Source organism: Schistocerca cancellata, chromosome 4 (genome assembly GCF_023864275.1).
Source record: "Schistocerca cancellata isolate TAMUIC-IGC-003103 chromosome 4, iqSchCanc2.1, whole genome shotgun sequence".
NCBI classification, from domain to species: Eukaryota; Metazoa; Arthropoda; class Insecta; order Orthoptera; family Acrididae; genus Schistocerca; species Schistocerca cancellata.
In genome coordinates this window covers 172999029-173015549 of record NC_064629.1, presented here as the reverse complement: position 1 = coordinate 173015549, position 16521 = coordinate 172999029, and the positions used below count along the sequence as shown (strand labels likewise).

Here is a 16521-nt window from a genome sequence, read left to right as displayed (position 1 = left end):
CCAGACATTTCAAGTAACTTCCATAATATGAATTTGACCCTCACTACCCCAACAGAAATAATGTCCATCATAAAATCTTTAAAATCAAAAACATCTAGTGGGTATGATGAAATATCAACAAAGTTAATTAAAGAATGTGATTCTGAGCTAAGTAACATATTAAGCTATCTGTGTAACCAGTCGTTTATCAGTGGAATATTTCCCGAATGGCTGAAATATGCTGAAGTTAAGCCACTGTTTAAGAAGGGGATAAAAAAATAGCATCAAATTTCCGTCCAATTTCACTGTTGCCAGCATTCTCAAAAATTTTCGAAAAAGTAATGTACAGTCGTCTTTATAACCATCTTATCTCGAATAACAAACTGTCAAAGTCACAGTTTGGATTTCTAAAAGGTTCTGATATTGAGAAGGCTATTTACACTTACAGTGAAAATGTGCTTAATTCATTAGACAAAAAATTGCAGGCAACTGGTATATTTTGTGATCTGTTAAAGGCATTTGACTGTGTAAATCACAATATCCTTTTAAGTAAACTAGAATATTATAGTGTAACAGGAAATGCTGCAAAATGGTTCAAATCTTATATCTCTGGCAGGAAACAAAGGGTGTTATTAGGAAAGAGACATGTATCAAGTTATAAGGCATCATCCAACTGGGAACTAATTACATGTGGGGTCCCACAAGGTTCCATTTTGGGGCCCTTACTTTTTCTTGTGTATATCAATGACCTTTCATCAGTAACATTACCAGATGCCAAGTGTGTTTTGTTTGCCGATGATACAAACATTGCAATAAATAGCAAATCAAATGTAGTCTTAGAAAGATCAGCCAATAAAATATTTGTGGACATTAATCACTGGTTCCTAGCCAATTCTTTGTCACTAAACTTTGAAAAAACACACTACATGCAGTTCAGAATTTGTAAGGGGTGTCCCAGGAGTATATGTCTAACATACGATGGCAAGAAGATAGAAGAAGTGGACAGTGTTAAATTCTTGGGATTACAGCTTGATAATAAATTCAACTGGGAGGAGCACACCACAGAACTGCTGAAACGTCTTAACAAATCTCTGTTTGCAATGCGAATTTTGTCGGACATAGGGGATATAAAAATGAAAAAGCTGGCATACTATGCTTACTTTCATTCCATAATGTCATATGGGATTATTTTTTGGGGTGATTCATCAAGCCAAGCTAAAGTTTTCCGGACACAAAAACGTGCAGTAAGAATTATATGTGGTGTGAACTCAAGAACATCCTGCAGAAGCCTGTTTAGGGAACTAGCGATACTAACTACAGCTTCCCAATATATTTATTCCTTAATGAAATTTGTCATTAAAAATATATCACTTTTTCAAACCAACAGCTCAATTCATGGAATCAATACTAGAAATAAGAATAATCTTCACAAGGATTTAAAGTCACTTAGTCTTGTACAAAATGGTGTGCATTATTCAGGAACACACATTTTCAATAACTTGCCAGCAGCCATAAAAAGCTTAACAACCAATGAAATTCAGTTTAAGAGAAGCCTAATGGATTTATTGGTGGCCAACTCCTTCTACTCCATTGATGAATTACTTAGTAAAACCAACTGATTTGTATATAAGTACAACATAAATTCTGCACAATTTCAGTGCAGTAATGTGTTCATTGAAAATTTGTGTGTGTGTGTGTGTGTGTGTGTGTGTGTGTGTGCACCATTTCAGTGCAGTAGTGTGTTCATTATAAATAAGTATTACAGTAGTTGTATTACATGTTTATTACTTTATAAATAAATATAAAACTTTTTTATTTTAAATTCAGTGCATTAGTATTTGTAAAATGACTCTTAGTGTTCATTAAAAAATGACGATCATTCCACTTGGGACCTGTGGAATGGTACATTAGCTTATTTGTTTTAGTTGTAAATTTTTGTCATGTATTGTTCTTTTTCTGACATGTTCCACATCCTGGAGGACCTCCTCACTGCGGATCAATTGGAATGAAAGTAAATCTAATCTAATATAATCTAAAAGATAATCACGATAAAATAAGAGGAATCAGAGCTCGCACAGAAAAATTTTAGTGTTCGTTTTTCCGCACCGTTCCAGAGCGGAAAGGTAGAGAGACAGCTTGAAGGTGGTTCACTGAACCCTCTGCCAGGCAATTTAGTGTAAATAGCAGAGTAATCGCGTAGATGTAGACTACAGAACGGTACGTGAAGGCTTTAGATGATTTTATCCACATTGTCCCAAGTGACCCGGACTTCGACAAGATGTGGTTCATGCAACACAGAGCTCGAGCCCATCGAACCAGGAGTGTGTTTCATCTCCTGCAGGAGCACTTTGTGAACCGCATTCTGAATCTGGGGTACCCAGAGCCCACTGGCAAGGGCCTCGATTGGTCGCCATATTCTCCGGAGCTGAACACATGCGACTCCTTTTTGTGGGCCTGTACTAAGGAGGAGTACAGCAATAACCCAAAACCCATTGCTGATCTGAAAACAACCACTCACGACGTCATCGATAGGATCGATGTTCCGACATTTCAGCGGGTCATGCAGAATTTCGCTATTCGTCTGCGCTACATCATCGCCAATGATGGCAAGCATATCGAATATGTCCTAACCTAAATGCAAATATCTGTAGTGATGTTTACATGTTGAATAAAGTGTGTGCACGCCGTAGTTTGTAACTAATTTACGTTTTTTTTTCATATGGTTCAATAATTCTTGTTAGGTTGATCTTTTTATTTATAAGCTCTCCTCATAAACGTGTTGTGAAATACGATACTGCGAATATACAGATGACGATAACGATGGCAGAATAATGGTAGCAACACAGGTGTGCGACTTTGAAGGGAGCGAAGTGTGTAAGTAGGCTGTTTAGGTTCTTATATTGGTAACGCCGCCGCCACGTATCGCTCTCTGTATGAAAATCCCTGGCTGTGCTGTGTGCAGTTTGTGGCTAGTTTGCATTGTTGTCTGCCATTGTAGTGTTGGGCAGCGGCAGCTGGATGTGAACAGTGCGTAGCATTGCGCAGTTGGAGGTGAGCCGCCAGCAGTGGTGGATGTGGGGAAATGAGATGGCGGATTTTTGAGTACAGAATGGATGTCATGAACTGCTATATATATTATGACTATTAAGGTAAATACATTGTTTGTTCTCTATTAAAATCTTTCATTTGCTAACTATGCCTACTAGTAGTTAGTGCCTTCCGTAGTTTGAATCTGTTATTTAGCTGGCAGTAGTGGCGCTCGCTGTTTTGCTGTAGCTTGAGTAACGAAGATTTTTGTGAGGTAAGTGATTTGTGAAAGGTATAGGTTAATGTTAGTCAGAGCCATTCCTTTGCAGGGATTTCTGAAAGTCAGATTGCGTTGCGCTAAAAAATATTGTGTGTCAGTTTAAGCACAGTCGTGTATAAATTTTTCAAAGGTGACGTTTCAAGTGTACTCACGACGGCGGCCTCCAGGTCGGAGCCTCCGCGCTGCGAGGGGTCCTTATGGCGCTTGCGGGCGTCCAGCAAGATGCCGTCTGGCACGGCGATGCCCTCCTTGTTGAGCCTGTTCAACACCAGCCGGTCGGCCCGGAACGCCCCCGACGGAATCTTGCCACCGGTGTGCGGCAGCACCTGCTCCCGGAAGATCTGCCGCTTCGTCTGCGAACAAGAATTACTGAAAATATGTATTACTTCGAGCATTGCGAGCGCGACGTGTAACATTATCGAGAAGGGAAGTTAGCAGATCGCGCGATACCTACTCGTCTTCTGTTGTAAGAAGGAGAAATGAAAGTCAGGGTTTAACGTCTCGTTGGCGACGAGATCATTAGAGAGAGTGCACGGGCATGGACTGAGGCAGGAAATACAAAGTGTAATTTAATCTTCGTAATCGCACGGTTGATCGAACCGCCATCCTCGCGTATGCAAGTACATCATCTTAAACATGCGCCACCTCGCTCGGTATACTGGTCCATTAATAGTGACCGGTCCAAATATCTCACGAAATAAGCATCAAACGAAAAAACTAAAAGAACGAAACTCATCTAGCTTGAAGGGGGAAACCAGATGGCGCTATGGTTGGCCCGCCAGACGGCGCTGCCCTAGGTCAAACGGATATCAACTGCGTTTATTAAAATAGGAACCCCGATTTTTTATTACGTATTCGTGTAGTACGTAAAGAAATACGAATGTTTTAGTTGGAAGACTTTTTTCGCTTTGTGATAGATGGCGATGTAATAGTCACAAACGTATAAGTACGTGATGGATGGCGATGTAATAGTCACAAACGTATAAGTACGTGATACCACGTAACATTCCGCCAGTGCGGACGGTATTTGCTTCGTAATACATTACCCGTGTTTTTTTTGAAATCTTATGGGACTCAACTGCTAAGGTCATCAGTCCCTAAGCTTACACACTACCTGACCTAAATTATTCTAAGGGCAAACACACACACCCATTCCCGAGGGAGGACTCGAACCTCCGCCGGGACCAGCCGCACAGTCCATGACTGCAGCGCCCGAGACCGCTCGGAAAGCCAGCGCGGCATTACCCGTGTTAAAATGGACTGTTTACCAATTACGGAAAAGATCGATATCGTGTTGACGTATGGCTATTGTGATCAAAATGCCCAACGGGCGTGAGCTATGTATGCTGCTCGGTACCTTGGACGACATCACCCAAGTGTCCGGACCGTTTGCCGGATAGTTACGTTATTTAAGGAATTAGGAAGTGTTCATCCACATGTGAAACGTCAACCACGACCTGCAACAAATGATGATGCCCAAGTAGGTGTTTTAGCTGCTATCGCGGCTAATCCACACACCAGTAGCTGAGAAATTGAGCGAGAATCGGGAATCTCAAAAACGTCGGTGTTGAGAATATGCTACATCAACATTGATTGCACCCGTACCATATTTCTATGCACCAGATTTTTTGCACGCGTTCTATTTAGCGACGAAGCGTCATTCACCAACAGCGGTAACGTAAACAGGCCTCATATGCACTATTGGGCAACGGAAAATCCGCGATGGCTGCGACAAGTGGAACATCAGCGTCCTTGGCGGGTTAATGTATGGTGCGGCATCATGGGAGGAAGGATAATTGGCCCCCATTTTATTGATGGCAATCTAAATGGTGCAATGTATGCTGATTTCCTACGTCATGTTCTACCGATTTTACTTCACGATTTTACTTTCACTCCATGACAGAATGGCGATGTACTTCCACCATGATGGACGTCCGGCACATAGCTCGCTTGCGGTTGAAGCGGTATTGAATAGCACATTTCATGACAGGTGGATTGGTCGTCCATGCACTATTTCATGGGCCGCACGTTCATCGGATCTGACGTCCCCGGATTTCTTTCTGTGGGGAAAGTTGAAGTATCTTTGCTATCGTGATCCACCGACAACGCCTGACAATATGCGTCACCGCATAGTCAATGCATGTGCGAACATTACGGTCGGCAAACTATTCGGTGTTGAGAGGAATGTCGTTACACCTATTGCCAAATGCATTGAGGTTGACGGACATCAGTTTGAGCATTTATTGCATTAATGTGGTGTTTACAGGCAATCACGCTGTAACCGCATGCGTTCTCAGAAATGATAAGTTCACGAAGGTACATGTATCACATTGGAACAACCGAAACAAAATGTTCAAACGTACCCACGTTCTGTATTTTAGTTTTAAAAACCTACCTGTTACCAACTGTTCGTCTAAAATTGTGAGCCATGTGTTTGTGACTATTACAGCGCCATCTATCACAAAGCGAAAAAAAGTGGTCCAACTAAAACATTCAAATTTCTTTACGTAATACACGAATATGTAATAAAAGTGGGGATTTCTATGAAGAAAAACGCAGTTGATATCCGTTTGACCTATGGCTGCGCATCTAGCGGGCCATCTATAGCGCCATCTGGTTTCCCCCTTCAAGCTATACAAGTTTCGCTCCATGTAGTTTTTTCGTTCGACGCTTATTTCGTGAGATATTTGGCCCGGTCACGATCAGTGGACCACCCTGTATACTGAAGGAAGGTCATGACTTTGCGCTTTTGCAATTATGTGCTTTGTCCAATGAAAAGCGGATTATTTTCTATTGCCAATTTTTTATCGCAAACTGTTACATCCTATTTGTCTTTCACCACTGCTTAGATCGATGTTTCGTTTCTGACATGTAGTTGTGAACTTACACATCATCCACAGTAAAGAGGGAGTGCACAAAATTCGTTGGATTGATTATGTAGCGATCCAATTATTGCTGAGAACTCCGTTTCCACGATTTCTTTTCGGCAAAGTTCAACAAATACGTCACCCTTTTTATACAAAGTTTGATCAATTTTTTTAATGTAAAGTGTACCACACTCTTTCGTCTGAAGTATTTGTGGGACTTTTTGTAACATATCTAACAAAGCCGCCCGCATCTCGTGGTCGTGCGGTAGCGTTCTCGCTTCCCACGCCCGGGTTCCCGGGTTCGATTCACGGCGGGGTCAGGGATTTTCTCTGCCTCGTGATGGCTGGGTGTTGTGTGCTGTCTTTAGGTTAGTTAGGTTTAAGTAGTTCTAAGTTCTAGGGGACTGATGACCGTAGCAGTTAAGTCCCATAGTGCTCAGAGCCATTTGAACCATCTAACAAAGCCACATTTTGCCCGTCGTCAATATTTACCTTTGCGGCTGAAATTATGTCGTGTCTTTCATGTGAAACATCTTCGAGGGAAGTACGATCATGACTGGATTCAAACATTCACATCTCAACGGTGTAGAGAAGACTCCTTCTAAACCTTCACCAACGTAGGATAAGTTTCCCTTGTCAATAATTTTATGGCAATGTAATATTCCAGTTTACCTACGTGAACCAAACACTCACAACATTCCCACTTTAATAAACCATATAATCACAATTATTACGCCTATTAAGTTTATATTTGACTTCATTTCTAATGCAGTACGTAGCAGTACAACTTTAAAAATAACAGACTTGAAATTCGTCTTTGTGCATGGACAAGTCAATTTCTTATTTACCTAACCAATAGATACATGAGAATCCGTAAGAAATCAGTCATGCAAAGTATGGTAGATTTGATGTACACAACTGCTAACATCTCATAATTTCTCACCGATTGCCTAGTAAACAGTCGGTTTTTCTAGGTTGCAGGGATGTTGAAGGGTAAAAACAGGGATTCAGTCTCAAACGATACAGGAGAAGGAAAAACATGGAAATCATTGGTATTGTAATTGTAAACTGTCGTAGCTGTTTTGGGGAAGAACCTGAGCTCCAAGCACTCATAAAAAGCATTGAAGCAGGAATAATTACAGGCGCTGGTACTCGGCTAAAGCCGAAGCTTGTACCGAGAACACTACGGTGTTCATTTCTGGGTGTTGTGTATGTTGCTGTTAAAAGTAGTTCATATTGTAGTAAAATTGAAGGAGTTAGTATCGGTAGAGGTTACACTCACCAAACATGATTAATTAATGATTGGTTCCTTTTACCGACCCCCTGACTCACATGATACAGTTGCTGAGGGTTCAAGAAAAATCTGAAACTCATTTCGTATAGGTTCCCGGGTCATGCATTTATAGTTGGAGGTGACTTCAATCTATCCTCCGTAAATTGGCAAAAATACATGTTTACACTCGGTGGTAGACATAAAACATCCTCCGAAATTGTACTCCATGCATTGTCCGAAAATTATTTTGAGCAGTTAGCTCAGGAGCTCACATGAAGTGTCAATGATTGTGGTAGAATGCTGGACCTCTTTTCAAAGTCTCGAGCAAACAGAGAACGGCATGGCAGATGCAGGGATTAGTGACCGTAAGATCACTGTAGCGAGACTGAACACCGTAACATCCAAATCCACCAAAATAAACGCAAAATATATCTATTTAAAAAGTAGATAAAAATTCACATGATGTCATCATGACGATGAAACAGCTCCATATTTAACAATGAACCATTCGCTTGACGAAAGCTCTGTATTTAAGGATGGAAAGTTCCACAGGTCATACTAGTACACAAGAAGTTACATGGAAGACCGATATCACTGACATCAATTTGCAGTAAGATTTTGGAGCATATACTGTGTTAGGACATTATGGAACACCTCGAAGAAAATGATCGAGTGACACATTGAGCTCCGATTCAGCAAATGTAGTTCTTGTGAAACACAACTGACCCTTTATGCACACGAAGTAATGAGTGCTACCGACAGGGGATCTCGTTTACCATTTCGTAAAGTCATCGGAAGGTCAACACAAATGACAAAATGATTTAGACAAAATATCTGAATGGTGCAAAAAGTAACAATTTATCATAAGCAATAAAAAAATGTGCTAAAAAAGTGCTAAAAAGAATCCGCCACATTTCGGTTACACGATATATAACACAACCTAAAGGTTGTCGATTCAACTAAATACCTAGGGATTACAATTAGGAACAACTTAAATTGTAACCACCGCATAGGAAATGTTGTAGAGAAGGAGAACCAAAGACTGTGTTTTATTGGCAAAACACTTAGAAGGTGCAACCAATGTACTAACGGAACTACCTACGGTACGCTTTTCCGTCATCTGCTAGAATACTGCTTGATCCTTACCAGATACGACTGACTAAAGACATCGGAAAGGTTCAGAGAAAGGGAGCTTGTTGTGGTTCAAATGGCTCTGAGCACTATGGGACTTACCATCTGTGGTCATCAGTCCCCTAGAACTTAGAACTATTTAAACCTAACTAACCTAAGGACATCACACACATCCATGCCCGAGGCAGGATTCGAACTTGCGACCGTCGTAGCAGTCCCGCGGTTCCGGACTGAAGCGCCTAGAACCGCACGGTCACCGCGGCCGGCTCAACTGTTATCAAATGTTGATAAAAGAAGCACATCATTTTATTAAAAAAATAAAACATTGTAGCTAATCCAAAATTTCAAACAGATAAAACATTACGATTATTAACCATACAGCAAAATACTCACATCTTTGTGACCCATCATTTGTCTAAAACCTTGATTCATTATCTGCAACCCTTTCTGAAATAAAGAACGGTTCTTCTATTATCCTCTTCCATTTCGAGAAATGGTTTAGGCGCAAATGCGACTTTAATAACGGTATTTTCGAAATGACGTAATGCCTTAAGCTACGCTAAGCAAACAGTCGTTCTGCAAAGGTAACACAGACATGTTGTAACAGGTCTGTCAGCATTCGAACTGCCATTACTTTAATGACGAAATTGTAGCACAAACAGTCGGAGCAATGTCATTTGGGTTCGCAACGTTCAGTGATCACTGCCATCAGTTTCATGAGGGTTAATAGAGTAATCAATCGGACGATTCCGTGATCGTTTCTGGGTGGCAACCTTCTAGTGACAATCAGCTGTCCTTCTCGATCGATGTCAAACAAGCACTTGTCACTCACGTAAAAGCGTGCTCGGTTTCGCTCCCTGAAAGAAAATGATAATGATCGCCTGTCAGCCAACTGTCGACGGTTTTATAACAGGCTCAAGTGAAATTCCGGTCCGGTCTGCAGCTGCATCAGCGGCCGTAATTGTGCGACGTATCTTGGAGCATCAGCGTCTGATTGGCACTATTGAGGAGTTCCGGGTACGGTGGACGGAAGAGAGTTACGCCACGACAGATGCGCACCACGACCAGACGTAAACGTTTCGCAATCCAGTTCTCTCTGCCGCCTCTTTCCCTTTCGCTCTAATTCTCCGTCAAACGCCAAATCATTGTTGCACGAGCGTCCGTCGCGGCTTGTAGTTTAATGGGCTTAGCTGGCGGAAAGTGTAGCTTCACCTGTAGCACAATACGAGTACAGCAGTAACAGTACATATTTTGGGAGTTGACAGTATGGACTAATTCGAATAAAACATTTCATATTACATGCGTCGAATGTTTATTGACTACAGCTGGTTACAGAGAGAAGTTCTTATCTCAAGTGTTGGTACTTCAGTTCCTATGGCTTTATTTATCGACTGTCGCTTTTGTTTTGAAATTCAAGTTGTGAAGTTATATTTGAGGTTACATAACTGAATTTTTCAACTGTGATCGTCATTTTTTTAGACAGTTCTTCTGTATCCTTTAAGAATTCTGTACGTAGTCCATCAACAGGCACACGCAGAATTTCAACACGTATCTGAGTTCCACATACAACAATATGGCAGGCATTACGTACTTACACGTGCAAGGCCTCTATCCTTTTCATTTCCAGCGGATTTAGTACCTTCGAGAAGGAAATGAGAGTAGACTATTGGACTCTTGTTGTTGACTAATTGCAGATCGCCGAGTAATACAGTTTACTGATGAAGCTTCTTCCAGTTGTAGTGATATCAATAATACTCGTAACCCACGATGGTGGTGTGATTAAAAGCTACATGTCTTTGTGTAAACACATTTTCAAGAAGGCTCGTCGGTAGATGTGTGGTGTATGCTGAAAATCAACTAAACGGACATGGTGTGTTACCGCATTGTATCACAGGACCACGTTATACATACTTTCTTTAAAACGAACTTCTAGCATTATTGAAAAAGGTTCTTACGAGGATGAGTATGATCTTCTACCACGACGGAGCCCCTGTACATTATAGTCCTCAAGTGACACATTGTCTATCCCTAAAATTCCCAGGAAGGTGAATCGGCAGTAACTCTCATGTATTTTGGCCACCATGGTACCGGAAACTTACACCTTTTGATTATTGCCTGTGGGGACGGTTGAAAGGTGAAGAATACACAGAAGAAGTAATTATAACAAAGGAACCGATTATTATTAGTGAATAGTAGTGGTTCAAAATGGCTCTGAACACTATGCGACTTAGCTTCTGAGGTCATCAGTCGCCTAGAACTTTGAACTAATTAAACCTAACTAACATAAGGACATCACACACATCCATGCCCGAGGCAGGATTCGAACCTGCGACCGTAGCGGTCGCTCGGCTCCAGACTGTAGCGCCTAGAACCGCACGGCCACGATGGCCGGCATATAGTAGTTTCCTAGTAAAAACAGGCTAGGACATTCTCGGAAAAGATAAACGTTGCGTTTTCAAGAACATTCGAAAGTGCATTTAAGTCGGAGGTAGAATTCATGAAAATCAACTTTTAACTTAATTATCTGCCTTTGGTTAACACCTTCTATGAGTAATTGTTTTGGTTACATTCTAACCATTAAAATTTGTCGCACGTAATATTAAATGTTTTATTCGAATTTATCTATACTACCATCTCTAAAAATACTTTTTTTCCTGAAGAACTCTATATACGAGTGTTAGCTCTCTTGTAAAGAAAAGATAAATTACGTGTAATCACCTACTATTATGTTATTTTTAAGACAACTGTAACTGGACAAAAAATGGAAATATTCTTTCTTGCACCAGATTGCTTAAGTCACAAATATTTCAAACCAGCTTACGTAATCACCGATTAAATAGACCTTCTAAAAGAAGTGTGGTGTTTATACGAGTATTATATCAGCAGTACTGCCGTAATACACATACCCGTATAGCCCGCGTGTTAGCATGCCGCTTCCGTTCCGTCTGTCGAATAACAAGTGCCAGTATGCCGGCTAGCCTGGATGTGGCCTTTAGGTGATTTCCCACATCCAGCTAGGTGAACACTGGGCTGTTAACCACGCCCCGCCTCAGTTGCTAGATTCTTAAAAATTTGGAAAGCGTTCGCACACTTGCTCATGGATAACAACCACTCCACACAGACAGCTGGAGTACACAAATTCCCTCCTGGAGATAAAGGGGGTGACTAAGAAAAGGGTATCTGGACATACTCTAACATTAACAAAGCTAAATCCGCTGATAACTATGCCGACGTCGTGCAGGTACGGGATGAAGGCAAAAGAAGAACAGGAGTACTCCATAATATACTTTTGAACGTTACAGTGAAGTCTAATCCGTTCCAGTAATCGCAGAACAGGTACCAAATATATATTTTGCTGTATTTTAAAGCAATTATTATTTTTCGAAATTTTTAATGCACAGGTGGAAAAACTGTGAACAAATAGAGCTTCGGCAAGCGTGATTTTCACAAGGGCACCGCTGCTCCCACATGCGACAGCCTTTTTGCCGCTGTTTCACCAGTGCTGTTTTCATAAGTGATTAACTATCGATTAGTATTACACTACCTATATTAATGGAACGAAAATAATCAGCAAATATATACTTCATTTTCTCATCTGATACTATGAAATGTCGATGGTTCGTTTTTCTTGGTCTTCACTAGTGTCACACTGTTTTGCCTCAATCATAATAGGATCAGTAGAGTTAAAATCAGTAACACTCCCGGCAAACACAATTAATTACACCGACTGACAGAGCTATAAGAAGAGAGGAAAGACTATTACTCACATTTCCTGTTATTTATGGCTTACGGTGAGTTGTTTTTGACAAGCGCTGTGACGTACAAAACCGTCGGACATTTCATTAGTTGTCTGGTCATCAAACTGAAATACTAAATGAAAAGCACCAGTTTGCTTTTGTTCTACAATATTATTTTTATTGCTAACCGGTTTTCTGCTTACAAGGCCTTGTAAGCCGAAAACCGGTTAGCAATAAAAATAATATTGTAGAACAAAAGCAAACTGGTGCTTTTCATTTATTATTATAATGTTGTTCTACCAAGAACCGACGGAAGATTCTGTTAAACTAAAATACACTTTCAAGGAGATACATTTGTACCGCGCTCCATAAAACGTCCTTGATCCACTATAAGGTAGAGGCATCCGTCGAAAATCCGTAAAAGCAAAAAACTGTCAGCCTAAAACATTTGTGAAAAGCGGTAGAACTGGCATAATTTATGGCAACGCGGTACAATGAAAAAACATCCTTTTGTGATACGTGCAAATGTTACCGAACGTTTTCTGATTTATTAGGCGCTTATACGTTGGGTTTCGAATGTCAGATGGGACAACAGCCCGTCATCTGTCTAGGCGATTGACGGGACCCAACTAAACTTACATGAAGTCGGACAAGCAAACCAGTTTAACGACTGTTAATCCGGCACGTAAACTTGATCCGCGGCTGACTCAGTCTTTTTAGCGCAAGGCAGCACGCTCCATGCTAAACTGTACGAATTGTCTATCGCGATGAAAACTCTTCTAGCTTGCAGAATCTGTTAGACACTTATTGTATTGTTCAGTATTGGACTGGGGACCTAGAAACGACGGAGAGGCTTCGTCCCGCTGTAGCCCTCAGTGGTTCACAACTCCACAGCAGGCTACAGCAGTCCACTCACCCCACCGCCGCCCCACACCGAACCAAGGGTTATTGTGCCGTTCGGCCTCACTGTCTCCCTTCTGCTATCTCCCACTGTTACTATCTCATTCGTTTCTTCCCATTGATGAGGCTTTTAAAACAGTAGCCTATTCGCCTGTTTGGTGCTGCGATAAGATCATTTTTCTGATGATTCCCTTCTGTTCCCTACTACAGCAGCGCCTGACACACTTATGAAAAGGACTTCATGGGTAAGTAAAATTTTGATAGATTACTTACATTAAACTGAAATAAAACAAAACTAATTTTACACATCAGACCAAATTTTACGTGCGCTTTTTACGCGTGTAAGGAGGGTAACTTTGAACCTCTTCGACTCGGAGTAAAGATATAAAAAAAATTCAAGGTGGTTCGAGATCAGGATGTTAGGAATACATCGTAAAAATTACAGCCATTTGCTGTGCATAGCCGTGTCGGAATCCGCGGCTCTGTTTTGGTACCCAAAAACTAAGTTTATGGGGTGTTTTTCGATACCGGATAAACATGTCTGGAAACGGGAAGATGGCACTTCTTGAAAAATACCTAGCGAATACTTCATTAAAATCTGAGGAATCTGCTACGCTTATTTATTGTTTAGATTTCATCTCACATCAGATATTAAGTGCGTATTTTATGAGTACAAGTACGTTAACTTTGCATCTCCATACCTCCAAAAGTACAAAGATATCAAGAAACTTCTCACGGATGCTCGATGCCGGGGTCTTAGCAACATATTACAAACATTTCAACCGTTTTCTGTGTACATCCGTCTTGGAACGCGCGGGAAGGTTTTGGTACACAAAAATCATGTTTTTCGGGTTTTCTCAGGAACAACCCAAGAACTAAATGGTGCCTCCATAAGCCCCTTAAGGCACACCATAGACCACATATAACGCAAAAAGAACTAACCGATTTGCTCCATTTGTCTGAGCTGGAGGAAGTATGCGATATTTAAACTTTGAACCTGTAGTGTATGGGAAGGTTACAGTAAGTCGTTCTTTCTGTTTGGTACAAAAATGGTCTTTAGCCCGAAGGCTTGCCAAAACACTTGACCCTACATTTCTGTCACCTATAGAACCCGAGGCATGAATCCCGGAAAAAATCCCGTTTTTATGCGCGGCGTTTTGGAACATAGTAGGTAGCGCATGCTGTTGGATGCGTACCGATTATTATGCAATAGATTTTTAAAACAGATCGTTATCTGCAGAAAAACATATTTTAACAGAAGTAGACATGGTTTTGAAAAGGAAATTGCGCAAGGACTTTAGCTGGATTACTATAAGGCCACTACTTCAGAAACCCAAATACAAACATGGGAATAAAATTTCCTGGCAGATTAAAACTGTGTGCCGGACCGAGAATCGAACTCGGGACCTTCGCCTTTCGCGGGCAAGTGCTCTACAGTCTGAGCTACCCAAGCAGAAGTAATGCTGTGAGGACGGGGCGTGAGTCGTGCTTGGGTTGCTCAGACTGTAGAGCACTTGCCCGCGAAAGGCAAAGTCCCGAGTTCTAGTCTCGGTCCGGCACACAGTTTTAATCTGCCAGGTAGTTTCCTATCAGCGCACACTCCGCTGCAGAGTGAAAATCTCATTCTGGATACATGGGAATGGTTTGACATATTTCACGTTTGACTATAGCGCCAATTTGGTGGTCTGTTATTTTCCACGGATAATGGAAATGAAGTTCGAAACAGAAAAATTGAACCGAGCGAGGTGGCGCAGTGGTAGCACACTGGACTCGCATTCGGGAGGACGACGGTTCAATCCCGCGTCCGGCCATCCTGATTTAGGTTTTCCGTGATTTCCCTAAATCGCTCCAGACAAATGCTGGGATGGTTCCTTTGAAAGGGCACGGCCGACTTCCTTCCCCATCCTTCCCTTATCCGATGAGACCGATGACCTCGCTGTTTGGTCTCTTCCCCCAAACAACCCAACCCAACCCCCAGAAAAATTGACATTCTTTTTGCGTAACGTGCTTCAGAAAGCAATAAATGTAACGATAAGAGAATAGGCAGATGGGACCGATGATGAAATGCGGGCCGATTACGGCAGTACGCTGACACAGCCTTGAGGCACGACGCCGCACGGCACCTGGCATACCGTAACCGGAACGAACCTGTTCCGGCGCGAATAAATACTGGCCGTTCGTACAGGCTGGGCCTACGTCAAAGGAGCGAGTCATAGACTCGTCAACTGTTATACAGTCGCCTCCGTTGCGTCACCCACATAGGAGCGCTTGCCAAGGAGACCAGCCGCTGCCTGATGGACCGAGGGTCGAACTGAGGCCCTATTAGCCACAGATCCACTGGGGCACTAGCCAGCACCAGTCGCCGCCAGGCCAGGGTTCGCTCCCTAGGCGTCACTTGTCGTGGCCGGGCGATATTCTCCGTTCCGCACTCACTGGGCCGTACCAGGCCTGACTGTTCGGCCACAACTGGGACCGTTGACTACGTCAGGTGCTGCCACTCCTCGGCAGTGCTAATCGTAGCAGTGGTCAGAGTCCTACTACATTTTAAAATTGCTACACCACGAAGATGAAGTGCTACAGACGCGAAATTTAAACGACAGGAAGAACATGCTGTGATATGCAAATGATTAGCTTTTCAGAGCATTCACACAAGTTAGGCGTCGGTGACGACACCTACAACGTGCTGACATGAGGAAAGTTTCCAATCGATTTCTCGCACACAAACAGCAGTTGACTGGCGTTGCCTGGTGAAACGTCGTTGTGATGCCTCGTGCAAGGAGGAGAAATGCGTACCATCACGTTTCCGACTTTGATAAAAAGCGGATTGTAGCCTATCGCGATTTTGGTTTATCGTATCGCGACATTGCTGCTCGCGTTGGTCGAGATCCAATGACTGTTAGCAGAATATGGAATCGGTGGGTTCAGGAGGATAATACGGAACGCCGTGCTGGATCCCAACGCCCTCGTATCACTAGCAGTCGAGATGACAGGCATCTTATCCGCATGGCTGCAACGGATCGTGCAGCCACGTCTCGATCCCTGAGTCAACAGATGGGTACGTTTGCAAGTCAACAACCATCTGCACGAACAGTTCGACGACGTTTGCAGCAGCATGGACTATCAGCTCGGAGACCATGACTACGGTTACCCCTGGCGCTGCATCAAGGACAGGAGCGCCTGCGATGGTGTACTCAACGACGAACCTGGGTGCACGAATGGCAAAACGTCATTTTTTCGAATGAATCCGGGTTCTGTTTACAGCATCACGATGGTCGCATCAGTGTTTGGCGACATCGCGGTGAACGCACATTGAAAGCGTGTATTCGT

The 16521-nt window shown here is 42.4% G+C and overlaps 1 protein-coding gene across 1 annotated transcript in view; it reads right to left on the bottom strand.

Annotated features, from left to right (window-relative positions):
- Nucleotides 1–16521, bottom strand: part of LOC126183981 (uncharacterized) — a 259129-nt gene that overhangs the window by 25467 nt on the left and 217141 nt on the right. The window contains exon 2 of the mRNA XM_049926332.1: nucleotides 3439–3639. Within this exon, the coding sequence (XP_049782289.1) occupies nucleotides 3439–3639 (201 nt within the window). The remainder of the gene's footprint in view (nucleotides 1–3438; nucleotides 3640–16521) is intronic.